At 39.9% G+C, this 15641-nt stretch overlaps 1 protein-coding gene across 1 annotated transcript; it reads left to right on the top strand.

Moving 5' to 3' along the window:
• Window positions 1-9236: 9236 nt before the first annotated feature.
• Window positions 9237-10166, top strand: LOC137012598 (olfactory receptor 8G17-like). The gene has a single exon (XM_067375932.1). The coding sequence runs from the start codon at window positions 9237-9239 to the stop codon at window positions 10164-10166; it is 930 nt and encodes a 309-aa protein (XP_067232033.1).
• The last annotated feature ends 5475 nt before the right edge of the window (window positions 10167-15641 follow it).

Genomic DNA, 15641 nt, shown 5'->3' with positions numbered 1-15641 from the left:
GGTTTATTGGTAAATTAGGTAAGTGTGATAACTGCATTAAAATATAAATACAACATTAAAATATAGCTGCGAGCAGCGATGGCGGGCCCAAGCCCGGTGGCACCGCCACCCCGGTGGCTTCAGGGCAACTGTGCACAGCGGGCAATAGGCACTTAAAACGGTTAAACATCAAAGGACTATGTCAAATTCACTCTACATTTACTGCACTACAAGGTGCCGTTATAGAGCCCCTCCTCCCTGCCCATTTTCAAAGGATTACATGTGCCAAGTTTTAACATTATTCTGATTAATTTTGAAGCAAATCAGGTAAAAATAAGAGGGTGATCTCAATGTATGCTGAAAGTGACACATTTTCTGCTTCCAGTTGGTGGCGCTATGACTTTGAATCACAATAGTCAAATCCATGTGATCAGCCTTGTACAACGAAGACTGAGCCAAAGTTTCATCAAAATCAATTAATGTATGCAGAAGTTATAACACTTTGTTGCCCTTTTCTTGCCATAAATTCGTTGCCTCGCCACGGCCAAACCGTTTGAGATATCCAAAATCCGTTTGCAATTAAACAACTTCAATGTGTTAGCAACAAGTTAAAAAAAGCTTGGTGTAAATTGGATAAACCCTGTAGGAGTAGTAGTATAAAATTCATAGCCTGTTTTTTCAAAAAATTAACATTCAAACCAAAATAGCTGACTTCCTGTTGGTCGGAGCTAATGAATGTAAATTAGAAAATTGTCCGGCTTGATGAGAATAATATATGTACCGAGTTTGGTGACTGTAGGAAAAACTAACCCCCCACTTTTGTCAAAAGGTGGCGCTACTGAGCCCCTCCACCACGCCCATTTCTATGGCTTTGTCCATGTCTACTGGTTGACAATATTGATGTGTGTGTCGAGTTTCATGCAATTTGAAGCATGTTAAGAGCCTCAAAAACACTCAAGAATATTATTACAGTTTGACCTGTTGCCATGGCAACAATATTTCAAATATCAAAAATCCTGTCATAGGTCTACATCTGCTGTGTATTGACATTACACTGATGAAGTTTGAAGCAAATCAGGTAAAAATAAGAGGGTGATCTCAAAGCATTTTAAAAGTGATACACTTCTTGCTGCCATTTGGTGGCGCTATAACTTTGACTCACAATAGTTACATCCATGTGATCAGACTACTACAACCAACACACTCCTGAAGTTTCATAAACATCAATCAATGTATGTAGAAGTTATAACACATTTCCTGTTTCCCTTTTCTCGCCATAAATTCGTTGCCTCGCCACGGACAAACCGTTTGAGATATCCAAAATCCGTTTGCAATTAAACAACTTCAATGTGTTCGCAACAAGTTAAAAAAAGCTTGGTGTAAATTGGATAAACCCTGTAGGAGTAGTAGTATAAAATTCATAGCCTGTTTTTTCAAAAAATTAACATTCAAACCAAAATAGCTGACTTCCTGTTGGTCGGAGCTAATGAATGTAAATTAGAAAATTGTCCGGCTTGATGAGAATAATATGTGTACCGAGTTTGGTGACTGTAGGAAAAACTAACCCCCACTTTTGTCAAAAGGTGGCGCTACTGAGCCCCTCCACCACGCCCATTTCTATGGCTTTGTCCATGTCTACTGGTTGACAATATTGATGTGTGTGTCGAGTTTCATGCAATTTGAAGCATGTTAAGAGCCTCAAAAACACTCAAGAATATTATTACAGTTTGACCTGTTGCCATGGCAACAATATTTCAAATATCAAAAATCCTGTCATAGGTCTACATCTGCTGTGTATTGACATTACACTGATGAAGTTTGAAGCAAATCAGGTAAAAATAAGAGGGTGATCTCAAAACATTTCAAAAAGTGATACACTTCCTGCTGCCAGTTGGTGGCGCTATAACTTTGACTCACAATAGTCACATCCATGTGATCAGACTCCTATAACAAACACACTCGTGAAGTTTCATAAAGATCAATATATGTATTAAGACGTTATAACACATTTCCTGTTTCCTTTTTCTCGCCATAAATTCGTTGCCTCGCCACGGCCAAACCGTTCGAGATATCAAAAATCCCCTGGCAATTTTTAATCATCAGTGTCTTGACTTCATGCTGACCGAGTTTGGTGGCGATCGGATTAATCGTCTAGGAGGAGTATATCAAATTCCAGAGCATGCGTTTTTCAAACAACCCTTAATAGCTGACTTCCTGTTGGCGTGGCGATTAACTTAGAGCGCGAAAGTTGTTCGGCCCGATGAGGTCTATATGTGTACCGAGTTTCATACTAATACGTGCAAGCATGTTTAATATATGGACCAAATTTTCAGACTTTTTTCAAGGGGGCGCTGTCGAGCCCCCCTGCCACGCCCGGGTACCAGCCTCTCCGGCGTCCTAATGGCCGCGGATTCCAATGTGTGTGCCAATTTTCAAGAGTTTTTGAACATGTTAAGGCCCCCAAAAAGCCCCGGAAGACGGAAAAAAAAAATAAATAAATAAAAAAAAAAATAATAATAAATATAGCTGCGAGCAGCGATGGCGGGCCCAAGCCCGGTGGCACCGCCACCCCGGTGGCTTCAGGGCAACTGTGCACAGCGGGCAATAGGCACTTAAAACGGTTAAACATCAAAGGACTATGTCAAATTCACTCCACATTTACTGCACTACAAGGTGCCGTTATAGAGCCCCTCCTCCCTGCCCATTTTCAAAGGATTACATGTGCCAAGTTTTAACATTATTCTGATGAATTTTGAAGCAAATCAGGTAAAAATAAGAGGGTGATCTCAATGTATGCTGAAAGTGACACATTTTCTGCTTCCAGTTGGTGGCGCTATGACTTTGAATCACAATAGTCAAATCCATGTGATCAGCCTTGTACAACGAAGACTAAGCCAAAGTTTAATCAAAATCAATTAATGTATGCAGAAGTTATAACACTTTGTTTCCCTTTTCTTGCCATAAATTCGTTGCCTCGCCACGGCCAAACCGTTTGAGATATCCAAAATCTGTTTGCAATTAAACAACTTCAATGTGTTAGCAACAAGTTAAAAAAAGCTTGGTGTAAATTGGATAAACCCTGTAGGAGTAGTAGTATAAAATTCATAGCCTGTTTTTTCAAAAAATTAACATTCAAACCAAAATAGCTGACTTCCTGTTGGTCGGAGCTAATGAATGTAAATTAGAAAATCGTCCGGCTTGATGAGAATAATATGTGTACCGAGTTTGGTGACTGTAGGAAAAACTAACCCCCACTTTTGTCAAAAGGTGGCGCTACTGAGCCCCTCCACCACGCCCATTTCTATGGCTTTGTCCATGTCTACTGGTTGACAATATTGATGTGTGTGTCGAGTTTCATGCAATTTGAAGCATGTTAAGAGCCTCAAAAACACTCAAGAATATTATTACAGTTTGACCTGTTGCCATGGCAACAATATTTCAAATATCAAAAATCCTGTCATAGGTCTACATCTGCTGTGTATTGACATTACACTGATGAAGTTTGAAGCAAATCAGGAAAAAATAAGAGGGTGATCTCAAAACATTTCAAAAAGTGATACACTTCCTGCTGCCAGTTGGTGTCGCTATAACTTTGACTCACAATAGTTACATCCATGTGATCAGACTCCTATAACGAACACACTCGTGAAGTTTCATAAAGATCAATATATGTATTAAGACGTTATAACACATTTCCTGTTTCCTTTTTCTCGCCATAAATTCTTTGCCTCGCCACGGCCAAACCGTTCGAGATATCAAAAATCCCCTGGCAATTTTTAATCATCAGTGTCTTGACTTCATGCTGACCGAGTTTGGTGGCGATCGGATTAATCGTCTAGGAGGAGTATATCAAATTCCAGAGCATGCGTTTTTCAAACAACCCTTAATAGCTGACTTCCTGTTGGCGTGGCGATTAACTTAGAGCGCGAAAGTTGTTCGGCCCGATGAGGTCTATATGTGTACTGAGTTTCATACTAATACGTGCAAGCATGTTTAATATATGGACCAAATTTTCAGACTTTTTTCAAGGGGGCGCTGTCGAGCCCCCCTGCCACGCCCGGGTACCAGCCTCTCCGGCGTCCTAATGGCCGCGGATTCCAATGTGTGTGCCAATTTTCAAGAGTTTTTGAGCATGTTAAGGCCCCCAAAAAGCCCCGGAAGACGGAAAAAAAAAAAAAAAAAAAAATAATAATAATAATCCTTAGAAGAACAAGAGGGCCCTGCGCGAATTTTCGCTTGGGCCCTAATAATCCTTAGAAGAACAAGAGGGCCCTGCGCGAATTTTCGCTTGGGCCCTAAAAAGGCAACCATTGATGATGGTTTTGTGTCGATGTACAATGAGTACAGAATGACAGCTAACAGTTCACCAGAAATGCCCAAGCTGCAACCAGGAAGTAACCATGCATATAGTCAATTGAACATCATTTAAACACCACAGCCTACCTGAGTATTGTTGCTGACCATGTCCATCCCTTTATGACCACATTACTATCTTCTAATGGCTACTTCCAGCTGGATAACACACCACGTCACAAAACTCAAATCATCTCATGACAATGAGTTCACTAGACTCAAATGAGCTCCACAGTCACCAGATCTCAGTCCAGTAGTGCCTTTGGTATGTGATGGAACTGGAGTTTTGTGCCATGATAGCTTTTGTACAATAATGAAAAACATTTACAGTTGCAAAGTTTTAGATAAAATGTCCATAAATAAAATTATGTAAAATTAAATTGTTTCATAGAAAAAAATAAATAAAAAAATAAATTAAAAAGAACAAAAAGAAATAGGCCTATGTAATCCATTGCTGTGACCCAGAAGAATGACCCTGCTCTGTGTAGCTGTCTAAAACATTTCTAAAATAGAGAAGAGAGAAATTTCTGCATCACCAGAACAGAGTTAATTTTAGAAGCATTAGAGATGGGCTGGATGAGGTGCTTTCTAATCTTTGAAAGAGGGGTTTAAACAATTATTTTGGGAAATATAAATGATTATGAATATTATTTTATAAATTACACTCATTAGCACACAGATGGACTACACATCGTTTTATTAATATAAAGTATGCATAAACAATAATCAGAAGGTTAAAAAGACAAAAACAAAAAAACATACTGACAGAGCAAGCAATAATCTTAGGAAGCTTGTCTAAGATTATTTCTATGAGTAAGAAACCTGTTGTAAACCACCACTCATTCAACGTGTCTGTTTCAGCACTTTTACAAACACGCGAGTGCGCTCACCTCAAGATAAGGTGCACGAGCACCAGGCGCGTTCTCTACGAGTCGTCCTGATCATAAATATCTATGTTTCTCATAATGTACTGGTTCTATGACTGACGGACGCGCATAATCACTGACATTTCTCTGTTCTTGCTCAGCTTCATCTGCCAGTTTATGCCTCGCTATTAGCTCTGCTGCCGCCATGTTTAGCTACAACACCTGGCCCCACCTTGACGCAGTGATTTTCAGGGTGGAGCGAAGACGTGATCAGCTCAGAATGCATTTTCAAATCCACATTTAATTTTGCTACATTCATTGTGGGACATTTAATGAAAATGTAATTTGAAGTGTCTTAACTGTGAGTTCAAATTGCAATTAAAAAAATATTTAAATGGTCATTTTGCTACAACTTTTGCTTGAACATTTTAAAGATATATAATAATTTCTGTCATACATTTTCATTTTAATTTTGCAACTTATAAAGCGTTAAAAATATATGTTTAAATTATATTTTAAAACAAGTGTAGGAAACAGCAAATGTAAATTATATTATTGAATTTTCTTCCATACATTGCACATATAATATGGAAAATGTTATTTAAATACAGAAATGCTTGCCATTTTACATAGGCTATTGCATTGTACGGTGACCAGGAGGGGAAATGATCGGTTCACTTAGTTTTGTCGTGGCCACCACATATAAACTCGTGGGAATATGTTGTGGCCACGAGATATTAATTACTGGGAATGTGATAATTCGTGACCATGATATACTAATTTGTGGGAACGTGATAATAAGTCATGGCCGCGAGATCATTTTGTCGAGTGAATGACATCTTTGGCCCTGTCCCAAATGGCGCACTTCATGTGGACTTTCGGTCTCGTGGACTTAAATTGCGCGTGCTCGCTGAGTCTACGAGTCCTTAGGCTGTCCCGTTCAGCATTTTAATCCGCGAAGCCCGCATAGATGCAGGCTCCGCACACTTTAATAATAGAATAGCATTATTTTAAATTGTAATAATATTTCACAGTATTGCTGTTTTTTCTGTATGTTTGATTTACATTATGATGAGCTTGAGACATGATAAACAGAGGGTTTTTTCACAGCTTACCTGACTGAAAGAGCTAATTATTTATGCAGGTCATTAGAGCTCTTTTATGCGATTCTTTTGTCTTCTCAGGTGAGAATCACCCATTATTCACGCCTCCACGCATACTGCGTTTCTTGACCAAATATATTTTCGAAAATTTAAATCTCTCTATTTTTTATAGGAGTAGGAATGATAATTTTTACATAATTTTGAAGCAAAAACTCTAGTCTACAACCTCCAATACCCAGAAATCTTGTGAACACAGATTTAATATATATTTTTGGCTTTATTTCAGTGACTTAAGTTTTTTGTTTTTTCAATAACCACGCATAAATGTTATTCCATCAAAAATACAAACATGTACATTCATGTTCCTCACATATTTTTGTAGCCTAGTTTGTGCTGAATACAATTTAATGACACTTTTTCCAATAATATGTTTATAAACAACAGAAAAAAGCACAAATGTCAGGGCATGTCAAAACTCCTCCAGGACCCAAATCAGCCTCAGACCCCTGAGGGTTAAATAAACTTAAATGTGCTTTAAATAAGCAGCCTGGTCAGCATTTCACTCACGAGCCGCATGCAGCATCGAGAGAGCCAGTGTTGGCGCTTCCCCTGCCTCGGAAGGCAGAAATAAGAGCAAAGTTTCTAAGAATACATTTCTGAAGAGCAAACTTCAGTGACGCTGATGCAAATGTTGCACCACAGCGTGCAGGGCACCGCTGCATGCTCATGACGGGTACAGTGAGTGTGTGCGATGTCTGGGGAAATCCCACACAGAAGCACGCAGAAACCCCTCTACACTCTGGTAAAGAGTCTCCTGGAGTGGGAACATTGCAATCTGCTTTTGCTGAAAGCAACACATGTGTGGGGCATATTGAACAGAGGGGCAGACATGCTGTCATGGAGCAATGTGTTCTTGGTGCACAGCCCGCGATGAAGACCCATCTGCATGTGACATATGCTTGATATAGTCATTCCTTCAAGAGTTGTTGGATAAGGGTGGTACACCCTCCACCCTTAATGTTAAGCAGCTTTCCATGCTCCTATAGCTGGACAGTCGGTGGGCATGAACAACCTTGTTATCCATTTTTTGAAGGGATCTAGGAGTCTAAACCCACCTCGCCCCTTCACTGTCCCTAACTGGGACATGTCCACAGTTCTGAGGGGCCTTAAGGGCCCTCCCTTTGAGCCTTTACAATCTGCTGACATTACATCATCTGTCACTCAAAACCACTTGGCTGTTAGCTTTGGCATCGGTCAAACGCGTAGGAGACTTGCAGGTGCTCTCCATGAGCCCCTCCTGCCTTGAATTCAGGCCCAATGACTCCAAGGTAATCCTGAAGTCAAGGCATGGTTATGTTCCCAAAGTTCTCTCCACTCCATTTACAGCTCAGGTGATTACTCTCTCCGCACTTCCACCTTCTCAGGACGATCAGGAGCTGAACTTACTCTGCCCAGTCAGAGCTTTAAGAGCTTACATTGTCCATTCCACCTCATTCAGGCAGTCAGAACAGCTTTTTGTATGCTTCGGGGCATCCGGTCACAAAGCTAAGGCTATCCCTAATGGCAGGTCTTGTCTTAGTTGAGTTTGACCATAGCTTGAACTAGAGCTAAATTTAATTAGAATAATTAAATTAGAATTTTACACGACTCTGATTATGTCCGGGTCATCAATTTTTGGCATTGCCATATCTCCTGCACACTCTCAGCCCCCCTTGGAGTACCTAGGTTTCGCTGTATTACTCTGTGTCATCGCTTCAGTCGAAATCCGTTTGCAGAAATCCAAAATTCAGTCGAGATCCTATGCGAGACGCATGCTTATATAGCTAGATGCCCCACCCATTTTGGCGGGCTCTGGCGGGCTTCTTCATTGGTTCATTTTATTATAACTGCCCGAACCAATGGCCGTGCAGTTTCACTGCATAATTGAAAAAGTCTTCAGAAATTGGACAAAAAGGTGTTTTCCCCATAGCTTCTAGATAAACATAGATGCAGTACTCGTTCTATATCTAAGGGAATCAAGGTTACGTTAGTAACCAAGTTCGTTAAAGGTGCTATCATAAATGCATTGTTTTTAGTTTTAATTTGGTAAAATCAGATCAAATCCAAAACCACTCCAATCTCCATCCTATAGCAAGATGCATTCTGACTCTTTTCAGTGCCGTTTTGCATCTGCTAACAGCTCGTATGCGTACTGTCAAAAGCCAACGTTTTTAAACATTATAATCAGCTTCACATTTGGCTTTATATGATTTGTTCTGCATTCACCACTTTAAAATGCTGAAAAAAGCAATAAAAAAACATTACATCCTCAAAAGGTGTTGCATATGCATATATCTGGCGAAATTTCATAAAAGAAATATATCCTTGTGTCATAAATCTTTACTTTAACTTTACTTGTTACCATAAACACACAATCAGCAGCCTCATTGCTCATGGCAACAAATTCTTTAAATAGTCCCCCCCCCCCCCCCCACACACACACCCCTCTATATGTCACAGAAAACAATATAAGCCACACATTAAAAGGCATGAAACTATTTTGAGGAAAAAAAACAAGTCATACTATTTGACCAAATCAATATTGGGAGAATAGTAGGCAGAGTGAGGCAAAATGCTGCAGTTACATTAATAAAGTAAAATTTAATGCTGATAAAGCTGGTTGCTACTTCACATTAGGCAAATATACTTTTGCTATTACATTTTTTAAAAAAACTGTTTTTTTATGTTTGTGTGTTAAGTAATGTATGTATCTCTTAAAAAAACAGTTGTAAACATGAGCATGCACAGTGAAATGCCGGATATGAAATAGGGAAATGCTGTTCATTTGTAATTTTACACAAAGTGGTGAGGTGATATGTTTAAGACAATATATAATTAATAATGTCTGTTAATTATGTATTATGTTATTGTGTTTCAGATTTATGTACAGCAACCAATGGACAACCTGACATTCACAAACAGCATTCTCCTCATGGAGGGACTGAAAGTTACATCTCAGTCATCTCAACCTGTTTTCATCCTCCTTCTCTTGACTTATGTCTTTACAATGGTATCAAACATTGGACTTATATTTTTGATATCAACAGAGAAGAATCTGCATGACCCAATGCATTTTCTATTCTGCAACTTGCCACTGAATGACATACTAGGAACCACTGTCATTATGCCACGCTTGCTGCAGGATATTTTAAGGGACACCTCAGAGCGCTATATATCATATGCAGAGTGTGTTATTCAAGCTTATTTTGTGCATGTATTTACAGTAGCATGTCACTATGTGCTGATGATCATGGCCTTTGACAGATATGTGGCTATTTGTAATCCATTGCGATACACATCTATAATGACCAATAAAATGGTCATTAAATTATCAGCATTTGCTTGGGGCCTGGCAATTATTTTAGTGACAATTATGATAGGACTCACTCTGCGTCTGTCTCACTGTAGGTATAAAATTGAAAACCCTTTCTGTGACAATGCCTCACTGTTTAAACTGTCCTGTGAAAATGTAGTCATAAATAATGTGTTTGGACTTGTTTATACCATTGTTGTACTCAGTATGTCAGCGATGTGTATTTTCATAACATATGTCAAGATTGCTACTGTATGCATAAGCAGCAAAAACAAAACACTCAACAGCAAAGCCATAAAAACCTGCAGCACTCATTTAGCTGTTTATTTAATCATGTGTGTTTCTGGAGCTACTTTTATTTTCCTTCATCGTTTTCCTGAATACTCTGACAGCAGGAAACTAGCTAGTATAATGTTTCACATTGTACCACCGGGATTAAATCCCTTAGTATATGGTTTACAAACCAAAGAGATAAGACAAAAGATTGTAAAACACTGGTGTAGAAAAAAGTGAATTCCTCAATGGATGATGTATCTTCATAGTCAATATTATTTTAATGGATTGAGTGTGTGAAAATAATATTTACTATTTAGCTAAGAATAACTGTAGTACTGTAACACTGCAAACACTGTAACTGTTCTGTACTCAAATCCTCTTCAGTATTTATCAGTTGTTTGTATAAGAATTGTTGACTTAAAATTTGAACTAATTTAAATTAAGTTGCAAGCACATATTACCTGGAAAATAAAAATAATAAAAAAAAAAAATGACAAGAAAAGAGCACATGTTTATTTTGGTTCACTACAAGAATAAAAAGCACTTTAAAAAAAGACTTTAAAATTCTTTGAATATAGCACAAAAAGGCACATATGTGCATAGGATGCAACAAAGCTGGGTTAGCAACAAAAACCTAGATAACCCACTCCACATCCATGAAAACAATTCACGTGATCGCCTGCCCATTCAGTGTTAATACACTGGAAAAAAAAAAAAAAAAATGTGTTGGATTAACATATTTATTTTATGTTTTCTCAACATAATTTATCTATGTTCTGATTGCCTAATTTATTTATGTCAAATTAACATGATTTTTATATGTTGTATTTATGCTTTTTATCACATGACTTCATGATAATTTAACATGACTTCTGTCTAAATGAAAACAATGGTGACGGTAAAAAAAAAAAAAAAAAAAAAAAAAAAAAAAAACACTTCATGTTACAATGCATGCTGGGAGCTATGGATGAAGTTTGTACTAAGTTAGTGCCCATCATGCATTGCAGCATTAAGCCTTTAAAATAAGGGGGAAAAACAGCTGTCTTATGACCTCAAAGATGGTAACTTCAAATTAATCTCAATAAATCATCAACATCTAAACCTCTGTTAATTCTCTTAAGTACTTCTGTAGATGTATGACAGAAATAAAGTCAGTCTGGTTAGTAATGAGTGTAGCTGGTAATGTGTTATAGAGTTTGTAGAGTTGTTTAATCAGATATTCAAATGTTCTCTCCAAACAGATTCGCAAATCTGTACTGAGCCCTAGAGGATGGAGGTTAAAAAGCTAGCGTTGTCAACTTAAATTCAGAGAAAAAAACATTTTTCATGGCATGAAAAGTTCTAGAAAGTGGGGTCTAGTATACACTGATAACTTATCTATGCAAAGATAAGGGCCTACCACCTGAGAAAAACAGCACCAGTGAGTCTAAAAACAGTCTACAATCTTTTGCACCAATTGCACCTACATACATTTTTTACATTAATACAAATTGGCAGCGGGACATTAAATTGAATTTTTTAATTTGATCCATAGACTGTGATTTGATCAGAGCATTTTTATTAAATTAAGCATGATTTGCACATGCGCATTGTTGAGTTGGAGATCCCGCTCTCTGATTCAAAAAAAAAAAAAAAAAAACGTCCGTCACAGTTGAACTGTCTGTGAAGAACACAAAACACAAATCTGTTGATTGTCGTGACGGTACACTTCAACAGACGTCAGACTCCTCCAGCCAGGCTGCGACACAGAACTACGAGCAACAATGATACTGGTAAGGTAAACTTTGTCTACCGTTAACGTTTTTTTCCCAAGTATACCTGACTGGCCTTGACTCTGGCCGTAATTTCAGCGCTCACGCTTGATAGCATGTAACGTTAAATTATAAGATAGCACCAGAAACGTTAGCATTCTTCATTCAATTAAAGTTGAAGTTACATATAAAGTTACGTTAGCCGCCCTCTGGTCGTGGGTGAGTAATGCTATCACAGGTCGCTAGTTAACTGGCTAATAAATACAAACTATTATTTCTAAATGCATTTTGTGGGGGCATTGACGTTAGCTAAAGTTACCACGCGTAAGTTAGTTAAGTTACAGCTAATCTTAATTCAAATGCATTTGTTCTGCTGAGTGTTTTTAATAGTTAACAGTGGCGCGAAGAGCCTACAAAATGTTTATTTGTCGAGATTACTGTCTTTTAAGAGTTCCGCAGACTCTGTTTTAAAGCTAGCTAGTGAAGATTAGTGTTGTCATGATACCAAAATTTTGACTTCGATACGATACCCAACTTAAATATCACGATACCGATACTTAAACGATACTATGGCAAAAACCTAAAACAGCAGGAAAAGTAAATAAATAACATATGACAGAACTTCTTCACCAGTGTGCAGGCTGATAATTCTGGATGCCATGAAGTTAGAGTTAGACTTAATATAATTTTTAATGTTTATTAGTTTCACGGTTGATAAAATTGTAAATTACTTGCTGTTATTCTTTTTTATACATTTAAGTGTTTTTGACAGTAAGATTATTGTAAAAAATATGTTACTGTAAATAATTAAAGCAATGTTATTAAATCATAAATTTGTTTAAAATAACTGTATATACCCTTCACATATTTATGTATTATAAATTAATTTTATTTTTGCAACCAGATATCACTTATTAAACTTACTCAATAATACACCTCTTTTCAGAGGTCTGCTTGCACGAGTAAAATAAATAAATAACACTCATTTAATGTTTGAGAGCATAAACATAATGCTGGTATCACACTAACCTGCCGCTCTTTAAATTCTTTGTACAAATCAGGATATTTGACGGCAAGATGCTTTTGACTCCCTTCGCTTGCGTTATTTTGTAACATCTTTTGCAGACGGGCTTTGTGGTGTCCGTGGGCTTGCCCTGGCTGTCGGCAATGTAAGTAAAATAATACCATATTTCAAAACGTTTCGAAACACTTATGACATAACGAAGCCTTATTTACTGAAATCACGTGACTTTGGCAGTTTCACACATGCTCTGAACCACTGATTCGAAACAAAAGATTCGTAAAGCTTCAAGAAGCAGTGTTTTGAAATCAATAGATATTGTTGAATAAAGTTGTTATTTTGTTTTGTTTTTTGCCACACGAAAAGTATTCTCGTCGCTTCATAACATTAAGGTTGAACCACTGTAGTCACATGAACTGTTTTAAATATGTCTTCAGTAGCTTTCGGGGCACTGAAAGTGTAAATTAACTTGCTGTAAATGCAGGCCTCACTGAGCCATCGGATTTCATTAAAAAATATCTTAATTTGTGTTCCGAAGATCCGTAACATACAAATAATTGTTCAGATTTTCGCCACAGGGCAGCTCTGTGGACATAAGCGTCTAAAGCCCTCACTGGGCAGAGCAGATTTAGTTTTTTCCTGATCCGCATTTGCAAAAGGTGGAGGACAAAAGGCCTGCAGCACAATCGGCCCCGGGACACTTGTAGGGACCTTGGGAATATACCCAGGTCTAGGATGCAGAAAAACTTTGACCATTCCAGGTGCAAAGTCTAGACATGAAGGAGCAACGGATAGTGCTTGTAAATCTCCAATTCTTTTGAGAGATGTTATGGCCAGAAGAAATATGGTTTTCAAAGTGAGAAACTTCTCAGACACTTCTTCCAGAGGTTCAAAGGGAGCCGCAGCTAACCCTTCCAACACAATGGCTAGGTCCCAGGACGGAGTTTTTGTGCGTACCACAGGCCTCAGCCTCTGAGTACCACGGAGAAAACGTATGACTAAAGGGTTTTCTACCCACAGAAACGCCTTCTTTTTTAGCGTGATAAGCAGAAATCGCTGCAATATATACCTTCAATGTAGAAGGGGTTAAACCATCCGAGAATTTTTCTTGGAGAAATTGCAGTACATGACTGATGGAGGAGTGGAACGGATCCACCTGTAGTTGGCTACACCAAGTAGCAAACAGCTTCCACTTATACGCATAAAGTTTTCTCGTGGATGGAGCTCTGGAGTGGAGAATGGTCTCTACAACCTCGGTTGAGAGACCGGATTCTATGAGCTCGGCCCCCTCAGGGGCCAGGCCCATAGTTTCCATATCTCCGGGCGGGGGTGAACTATTGAGCCGCCCGCTTGAGACAGAAGGTCCTGCCTGATCGGAATCTCCATGGGGGAGCCTTCTAAGAGGGATACTAGATCCGTGAACCATATCCGGGTCGGCCAGAACGGGGCTACCAATATTAGACGGACCCCGTCCCGTCGAACCCTCTCCAGAACTCCGGGGAGCAGAGCAATCGGGGGAAATGCGTACAGACGTAGCCTCAGCCACGTCTGTACCATAGCATCCAGCCCCAGAGGGGCTGGATGGGTCAAAGAACACCACAACGGGCAATGAGACGTCTCTTTCGAGGCAATGAGACGTCTCTTTTCTGCACGACCGAAATTCTTCCATATCAGCTCCACCACCTCGGGGTGGAGCCTCCATTCCCCGGGCCTCGGCCCCTGCCTAGACAGGATGTCTGCCCCCACATTTTGATGTCCCGGGATATAAGCTGCTCTCAGAGAGAGAAATTTCCCCTGGGACCATAGGAGGATCTGATGTGATAATTTGCACAGCTGGCGAGACCTCAGACCCCCCTGATGGTTGATATAGGAGACCACCACCCACATGTTGTCTGTACGAACTAACACGTGATGGCCCCTTAGGTCTGGGAGGAAGTATTTGAGTGCTCGAAATACCGCCATCATCTCCAGTTGATTTATATGCCAGGAACGATGATGGTCCCCCCAAAGACCCTGAGCTGAGCGACCACTCATGATCGCCCCCCAGCCTGTGAGAGACGCATCCGTCGTTAGCATTTTGCGACGACAAGGAGCCCCCAGCACAGAACCTTGGGATAGAAACCAGGGTTTCTTCCACACTGCCAAGGCACGAAGGCATCGCCGCGTGACCTTGATTGTGCGAAAAGGATTTCCCCTTGGAGAAAACCCCCTGGTTCTGAGCCACCACTGTAACGGTCTCATGTGCAGCAGACCAAAAGGTATCACGTTGGAAGCGGCTGCCATCAGACCTAACAGTTTCTGAAACTGTTTTACAGTGAGTGACTGGCCTAATTTCACCCCTTTCACGGTTGAGAGAATAGAATTCACGTGGGCAGGAGATAGATGTGCCTGCATCATCGTGGAATTCCAAACCACCCCTAGATAGCTGGTAGTTTGAGCTGGAAGAAGCACACTCTTCTTGGTATTGAGTCTCAACCCTAACCTTCTCATGTGTGACAGAACTACATCTCGATGTTGAACTGCCTGTTGCTCTGATTGAGCCAGAATCAACCAGTCGTCAATATAATTCAGCACGCGGATGCCCTGGAGTCTCAGCGGAGCCAGAGCCTCACCCACGCACTTTGTGAAGGTGCGGGGTGAAAGAGATAGGCCGAACGGAAGAACCTTGTATTGGTAAGCTTCGCCCTTACCAATACAAACCTTGGGAACCAACCTCTCGAGGCTGGTCTCTGGTGTTTTTTGAGCACTTGGCTCGACGCCCTGGAGTGGCGCACCGGCAGGAGGAAGTCGAATCAAGCGCTGACCGGCCGTCCTCAGAGGGTCGGTGGGGACCGCTGCACCCCGTAACGCACAAGATGGCAGGGTTGGCAGAACGGCCCCCTGAGGGCGCTGAAGAGGGGTTAGTATTATAGATTCTAATTTTACAAGACCCTCTCCAGA

Source organism: Chanodichthys erythropterus, chromosome 22, assembly GCF_024489055.1.
Source record: "Chanodichthys erythropterus isolate Z2021 chromosome 22, ASM2448905v1, whole genome shotgun sequence".
Classification (NCBI taxonomy): Eukaryota; Metazoa; Chordata; class Actinopteri; order Cypriniformes; family Xenocyprididae; genus Chanodichthys; species Chanodichthys erythropterus.
The sequence above is the reverse complement of the archived record's forward strand: the minus strand, read 5'-3'. Positions and strand labels throughout refer to the sequence as shown.